General features: G+C 37.2%; 2 protein-coding genes across 6 annotated transcripts in view; both read right to left on the bottom strand.

The window, feature by feature from the left end:
* LOC107644068 (probable cyclic nucleotide-gated ion channel 20, chloroplastic) overlaps positions 1-1,967 on the bottom strand; it is a 10,921-nt gene extending 8,954 nt beyond the window's left edge. For 2 of the 5 annotated variants that reach the window (XM_021124464.1, XM_021124461.1), the window contains exon 1: positions 953-1,967. In XM_021124464.1, coding sequence (XP_020980123.1) covers positions 953-989 — 37 coding nt within the window. In that variant the 5' untranslated portion in view covers positions 990-1,967. Of the gene's footprint in view, positions 1-504; positions 646-704; positions 726-781; positions 819-952 lie in introns of those variants that run through there. The other 3 variants (XM_016347854.2, XM_021124462.1, XM_021124463.1) reach the window with 3 other exon arrangements.
* On the bottom strand, positions 2,584-6,146 carry LOC107644069 (pentatricopeptide repeat-containing protein At1g20230-like). The gene is made up of 3 exons (XM_021124474.1): positions 5,761-6,146; positions 5,297-5,348; positions 2,584-4,484 (listed from the first exon to the last, which is right to left on the bottom strand). The coding sequence occupies exon 3, from the start codon at positions 4,232-4,234 to the stop codon at positions 2,648-2,650; it is 1,587 nt and encodes a 528-aa protein (XP_020980133.1). The 5' UTR covers positions 4,235-4,484; positions 5,297-5,348; positions 5,761-6,146; the 3' UTR covers positions 2,584-2,647.

Raw genomic sequence — 8,202 nt, forward strand, 5'->3', positions numbered from 1 at the left:
ATTAAGATATCAAAAATTAAATTTGTGTTTGTTTTGTATTTTTATTTTCTGTTTTTATTTTTAGTATTTTTTTTTTTAAATTATAAAAAAAATAAGAAATAAAAATGAAAATAAAATTTTATTGTTTTTACTATTTTTTTTTCCTACAAAATTCTAAAAACAAAGAAAATTGAAAATAAAAATACAAATCAAACCCACCGATTGATTAGAAATGTATTTTTCAAAATACTATTACTTTAAAAGTATAACTGTTTGTAACAATATTTTATTATTAATTAGGCTTAAAATTGTTTGAAAAATAAAATAAAAAATGGTCTAATTTGGTTTTCTAAGGTTCCTCTTTAGCACTTTCCACTTCTATTTGGTCAGGTATAATTTGATTTGATTTACTTTAGTCTAATTTGAGTTTGGCGTAATTCAGTTTGGTTTGGTGTAGTGTGGGCCGATTCGGTCCAGTTTGGTTATTTCCAATCCGGTCTGGTTTGCTTGGTCGATCCAGTCTACCTTGGTCTGGTTCAACTGTTCATAAACTGTTGCTCATTCAAGGTATCAGCCATGTTGATAAACTGTTGCTCATTCAAGGTATCAGCCATTTATAAAGACAAAAACCACAATAATGTTTGATGCTCCTTCAATAATGTTTATCTGCACCAATCATGCAATAGACAATGGCATTAAGTTCTTTTTCACGAGACATTACTCACATTTACTTAGGAGTTCTTGGAGGAGTCCAAGAAGCCCTCCAAACCACAAGAAATATTGACAGAAGTTTTATACTTACCTGAGTACAACAAATCATTAGAACAAATCACAATTTCAAGCCATTGGCTGAAAATAGATTGATCAAGATAGTATTATATCAAGCTGAGCAAATACAGTTTCACTATCAAGATCACCAAGGATAACATTAAAATAAGAAATAAATGAATGTTGTATTAAATATCATAGATACCTTCTATATTAATTTGATGTTTAAACCATACAATCATGCGGTTAGGGGACTTTATAGCTTGAGCGGGGCCGAGTATCACGAACTTGTGCAATGAAATGCCTTCTAAAGACGAGCAGAAAACAGCATTCCCATGCCCAGAATACACAATTTCATTCAGCAGAAACAAAAAAGATGCTGTGAAGGCTAGCTTGTGAGGAACAATATCTCGAATTTATGTCTTTAAATTTCCTAATTGATGCTAAATCATGCATCTGCCAACAACATGGACAGAACTAAAAAGGAAAATCTGCTGATATGGACCACCATCGCCTTTCAGTATAATCTAGATCATGCGACTGACAGAAGATCTCTGTTAAAGGAAACAAGGGACTGAACAGAACTATAATCTAACTGCCAATTGCTAAAATGACAATGCACATCCATTGCTCTCAACTTGACAACTCCATCGCATCAAATGGATACAAAAATAATCTTGATTAGTGTATTCTGTGTTTGGCAACCACTGATGAAGGATTCCTCGAAAAGTTAAGGATTAGTATAGTAATCATTTTGAAAATTCTAAATCGAATGGATTTGGTCTTATACATACGCGAGGAAGGTAATCAAAAAAGAAAGAAGATGAGTTCTTTCTTTTATCACTTAGGAGCCGTGCGAGATGAAAGTCTCATGCACGGTTTTGAATGAGAGAAAGAAGTGAGGAATCCTCTTTTCGACTCTGACTCTCCCACTCCAGTCGTTGCTTTTCTTTCTGTTACTCCAAAAGTAGCTGCTTCAGCTTCAGCCACTCGAATTTTCGATATTCCTTTTTATTTCTCATCAAACGAATGGCATCTTCTTTTGGAAATCCTAGCTATTCTTAGCATGATATTGGGGAATCTCATTGCTATTACCCAAACAAGCATGAAATGTATGTTTGTGTATTCATCCATAGGTCAAATCGGATATGTTATTATTGGAATAATTGTTGGAGACTCAAATGGTGGATATGTGATGTCTCTAGAAATGAAGTTCATGAGAAATTACCAATAATCTCCACAAGAGCAAACACCATCCTTGAAATGGTGAAAACGATTTGTGTCTCTTACAAAAATTTCTCTCCCTTCCAAACTGCTAATAAATTTTATAACGGCATGGCAGTCACTGCAGATTCTCAGGTTCTTAATCACTTGAAGAGGCTGCCCCGGACTCGTGTTGAGTAGTCCTAATACTACTGCCAACTTCTCACTGTGCCCACACAATATCTGCTCCTTCTCTTGTTCCTCCACATCGTGCAGCACAAGTCCAGTCTTAGGAAGGTGACCACATTTCTTCATCTCAGCACTCAACTTTTCCAATTTCTCCAATATCTCTTGCATTTGTGGATGCGACTTGTCACCAGCAACAAGCATGTGTACTTTGTTTCCAATCTCAATCCAACTGTAGCCAGGATTTTTCCTCAAACCCTTACTCTTCATCACATCACGAATTCTGTCTACTTCATCCCACATGCCCTTTGAAGCATAGATGTTGGACAGAAGAATGTAGTTCCCCGGGTTATCGGGTTCTAACAGGAAAAGCTTTTCTGCAGCAATCTCGCCTAAACTCAAATTATGGTGAACTCTACAGGAACTTAGTAAGGCTCCCCAGATGCAAGCATCAGGTTCTAATGGCATTTCCTTGATGAGAGAATAAGCTTCTTCAAGTTTCCCTGCACGACTAAAGAAGTGTCACCATGCAAGCATAGTGTTCTGTTTTAGTTTCAATGGCATGTTCTTTTGACAGGCTATTGAAATATTGCCACCCTTCTTCAGTTAAGCCATTTTGGGCGCATGCGTATAACACACATGTGTAGGAAATCTCATCAGGCTCCATGCCACTCTCTTGCATCATTCGAAACATCTCTATTGTTTCCTTAGCCTTCCCATGCATTGCATATCCTTTCATTACTGCATTCCAAGAAACCAAATTTGGATCCAACATTTTATCAAAACAAAGCCGAGATAACTGGATTCTTCCACACTTTGCATACATATCTATCAATGCACTACCTACATAAACATCATCAAATATCCCCTTCCTGAGAGAAAAGCAATGGGTTTGCTTCCCATGCTTCAATGCTGAAATATTTCCACATGCAGGAATCAAGCTTGGTATCGTTACAGCATTAGGCTCCACTCCATGAGCCTGCATCTCTCTAAAAAGCTCCAAAGCTTCCATGTCCTTCCCATTCTGCACACAGCTAGATATCATAGAGGTCCAAGTCACAACATTCAATTCAACTCCTTCATCAAGGAACTTCCTGAACACCTCCAATGCAGTGTCAATCAAACCATTTCGCGACAACCCATTTAGAAAAGCATTCAAAGAACCAACTTCCCTCTGATCGACCTCATCAAACACCTGCAACATCTCCTGTGTGCATCCACACTTCCCATATATATCAAGCAGCGCACTGACCACAAACCTATCCAATCCCAATCCCTGTTTGATCACATAACCATGAACCTGTTTCGCAGCCACTCCATCCTCCAACTGCCCCAAAGCAGGAAGCACACATGATACGGTTGACCCATCAGGCAAAAAACCTTCGCTCAGCACTGTCTTGAACAACTCCACAGCCTCAACATGCCACCCTGCATTGCTGAACCCAGCAAGCATCCCATTCCACGATACCAAATTGGGCTCCACCCCCTCACTCCTCATCTCACTAAACATCTCCTTGGCCCTCTCAACCATCCCACGTCGCGAGTAACCCGCGATCATCGCGCTCCAAACGACAACATCCCTCTCAGGCATTTCATCAAACAGTCGATGCGCATCCCCAATACTATCACACTTCAGATACATATGCACCAGAGAAGACGCCAAAATTGAATCCAAGGCATAACCAGACACAAAAGCATACCCATGAAACTGCAGCCCGGGCTTCAAGGCTTGCAACGCAGCACAGGCTTTGATTGCACTCGGGAGAAGGAACCCATCAGGGGCAAGACCCTTATGACCCATGAGGGAAAAGAGGCGTAGAACGGCGTCGTATTGGTGGGACCTGGTGAAGGCGTTGATGATAGTGGTGAAGGAAGGAAGGGTTGGATTGGGGAAGAAATGGAGTACGAGGTTTGTGACTTGTGAAAAGCAGAGATTATTGGCGTAGTGAGAGAGAAGCCTTGTGGTGATGTAGGTGTCGCCGTAGAGGTCGAGCTTGAGAATGTGCGCGTGGGCTTGACGCGCGTGGGAAAGGGTAATGGTGCTGGAACTCAGGCATTGCAATATTATGTTGTAGATACCATTGAACATGGAGGGCATAAAAAAATCTTTGTTGGGGTTGTGTTTTACTGCTGTTGTTAGTGTTGCGATGGGTGGGAAGGAGGAAGACGAAGTGGGATTGGGGTTTTGGGTGCGGACATGATTGAAGGTTTATTGTTGCTGTTGCATAGCTTGTTTAGCATACTCTGCTATAAGATGCGATGAGGTTTGAGCAAGGTTCTGAGAACCGAACCGGTCATCGAACCGCTTTGGTCACTGGTTCACTGATTCATTGATCCAACTGGTCTAACTGTGATTCAACCGAAAAAATTGTTTTAGAATAAAATAATAAATAAATTATAAATATACATCCTAAAATATAATTAATTAATTATAGCTTTTGATGAAGATTTTTCTACCAATCTAGCTAAGTCAACAAGCACCAAACTAATAAGATGTAAAACTGATTTCACTCCAAAATGGCTTCTGCTTCTAAAATAACATCAAGTACCAAACTAACATAAAGTGAAATGGCTTCTGCTTCGCGTTTGCCCAATCCAAAAAGTGATAAATGGATATCACAAGAAGAACATCTCACGAAACATGATTCTCGAATACTAGATGGATCAAATTAAATTACAGCTATCTTTCTGATTTTAAGAGACAAAGCGACGAATTCCAATTATGATATATGTATACTCTACTTCACATGTGAATTATTTGGGGGAAAAACCACAATAATTCTGAACCTAAGGAATGAAGCAGCAATAACAATTATAATATAGTTTATACAAGCAACAAACCAATAACACGTTGCAAAATTTCAGTTGCAGCAGCAACAATACACGTATATAGCAACACCACCGCCACCACATTGATCAACAATAAAAATTAACTAACCACAATAATTCTGGACCTAAGGAATGCAGCAGCAATAACAATTATAATATAGTTTATACAAGCAACAAACCAATAACACGTTGCAAAATTTCAGTTGCAGCAGCAACAATACACGTATATAGCAACACCACCGCCACCACATTGATCAACAATAAAAATTAACTAAGTGCGAAAAAACAAAAGATTCAGAGGCAATTCGCAGAGAAGAGAGGCGGAACACACCAGTGATGCAGAGTATAGCGGCGCAGGTAGCTGAACAGAGCAGCAAAGATGACTGGGGAGTTGCCACGAATGAGAATCAGAACAAACAGCAGAGGCAAAACCACAAGCGAGCGTCCGACGACGACGACAGTAGGAGCAGCGGAAGCAAAACCAGAATTAAAGAAATAAATCAGCAACAGAACAAATAAATTAGAAAAAAATCTTGGAATGAGTCAAAAGCATAAAATCAATCCTAAACCAGAATTAATAAAAAAAAAACAGAACAAAAAATTCAAAGTAAAAAAAAAATAGAATTAACAATCCAACCAAAGAATCAAGAACAACCCAACCAAAAAACAAATCAGAGTCAACAATGGGGAGGACGTCGGAAGAATAAAAATAAATCAGAATCAAACCAACAATCAGAATAAAAAAGTTCAGAATAAAAACAAATCAGAATCAGAATCAAACTGAGGCTCCATTACCGTTTCAAATGCAAGGAAGGATGATGGCGCTGGAAATGGATAGCTGGCGACGGAGGCAGGAACAGAGATGGCGCCGGCGACGGTGGAACAGAGCTTCGCGACGGAGGCAGGAGGCGAGCCCGGCGACTATGCTTCCACTGCTGAGAGTCTGAGACGTTAGCTGAGTGAGGGACCGAGTGAGCTTCGAAGCTCCAACCGGCGACGGCGTCAGGAGCAGTACGGCGGCTGAACGAAAGGGAGGGGCTGAGCTCGCCGGCGATGAGAGGAACGGCCAGCTCGAGGGTGATGGGAGGGACGAGGGAGGGTGTGCTGCTGCGCCGTTGGAGAGTTGAGTGAGTTAGGGTTAGTAACTGGTAAGGGTTGGGGGGAGGGGGTGTTACTGTATGCTAAACGGCTGTGTTTTGAGCGTTTTGGGCAAAGTAAAAAAATCGGCCGGGTTCCGATTCGGTTCGACTGACCGGTTACCGGCCGATTTAACGGTTCAATAACGATTTTTATTTTTTTCGGTTTTGGTATAATCGAACTGTAATTTTTATTGGTTCACGATTTAATTGGTTTGACCGGTCAATTCGAACGAATTTTCATAACATTGGGTTTGAGAGACAGTTGCAAAGAGCATCGCCTACCACGACGGATAGAAGGATCAAAGCTTGAAGTATTAAGAAAGAAATTTAATTCAAGAGTAATCATTATTGGAAAACTAATTCATTCTCTTACCATTTTAGGAAAGTATTATCATTTTTTGATACAAGTCTATACAAGTCATTTATATTAACGCGTGCATTTTTTTTTTTCATGTCGTTACTACACGTTCTTCTTCTTCTTCTTCGTTATTTTTTTCTTTTGTTATCGTCGTCACCAACACCATCTCCTCCTCTTCCTCTTTCTTTTTTCATTGGAATTTTTTTCCTCCTTCTTTTTCCTCTTTCTCCTCTATTATCAGTTATCTTGTTGTTGAAGATAATGAATAATTCAAGTTCAAATTGTCAATTGAACAAGAACGAAATTGATTATTGTTTTGAATCCAATCAAGTGGTTGAGGTGTGGTTCGATTCTAGTTAATATTTTCGTTAGTAGTTTATGATTCTGTAGGTGAATAATATTTTTGTTTGTGAAAATTGTTGTTCATCGTTGATGGTTTGAATTGAATGTAACGTAAAAGTTCTGCATTAAAGAAAATATTTTTTTTGTATTTGCAGCAAATTTAGGTGTAATCAGAAGATATTTAAGTGTGTTATTTAAGAATTTTCGATGTATGTGTGCTAATAAGTTCTACATAATTCAAAACTATTCTTCTCCCTCATCCTAATCTTCTCCTACTTATTCTTCTTCTTTTTCTTCTTATTCATCTTTTTTTCTTATTTTATCTTCTTAAGTTTCTTCTTGTTTTATTTTCTTAACAAGAATAAAAACAAAAAAATCAAACAAAGAAGAAAAAAAAACACATAATGGTACAAAATTACTTGAAAGATGATGAACTTACATTCATTCAACTAAAAGAAAGAAAGAAATAAGAAAAAAAAAAGAAAAAAATGCAGCATTAGAGGAAACATTTTTTTTCTGTATTTACAGTAAATTTGGGTGTAACACGAAGATATTTGGGTGTAACACAAAGATATTTGAGTGTATTATTTAAGAATTTTTGGTGTATGTGTGCTGATAAGTTCAGCATAATTCAAAACTCTTCCTCTTCCTCTTCCTCAACTTCTGCTGCTGCTTCTTCTTTTTTTCATTATCACCACCATCTTCTTCTTCTTTTTTTCTTATTCATTTTTTTCATTTTGTTTTACCTTCTCGAGTTTCTTCTTGCTTTACTCTCTTAACAAGAATAAAAATAAAAAAATCAAACAAAGAAGAAGAAGAAACACATAATACTGCAAAATTACTTGAAAGATGATGAACTTACATTCATTCAACTGAAAGAAAGAAAGAAATAAGGAAAAAAAAAAGAAAAAATACAGTATTAGAGGAAATATTTTTTTGTATTTGCAGCAAATTTTGGTGTAATATGAAGATATTTGAGTTTATTGTTTAAGAATTTTCGGTGTATGTGTACTAATAAGTTCTGCATAATTCAAAACTCTTCATCTTCCTCCTCATCTTCTGGTGCTTCTTCTTCTTCTTCTTATTTCATATTCTCACAATTCTTCTTGGGAGAAAAAAAATCAAACAAAGAAAAAAATACATAATGTTACAAAATCAATAGAAAGAGGATGAGGGAAAAAAATGCAGTAACAACAACAGTAATAAAAAAAGGGTTAAGTATAATTTTGGTCCCCAACTTTTTTTTGCCATAAAATGATCCCCAAGATTTCAGTTTGTTTTAAAATCGTCCTTTTTACTAAATTTATTTTTTTATTACCAAATTATCCCTCATTAAAAAATTATAAAATAAAATAAATAAAAAATAAATAAAAAAAGGAAAGAAAGGGATACAAAGAA

This window comes from Arachis ipaensis, chromosome B05, assembly GCF_000816755.2.
Source record: "Arachis ipaensis cultivar K30076 chromosome B05, Araip1.1, whole genome shotgun sequence".
Classification (NCBI taxonomy): Eukaryota; Viridiplantae; Streptophyta; class Magnoliopsida; order Fabales; family Fabaceae; genus Arachis; species Arachis ipaensis.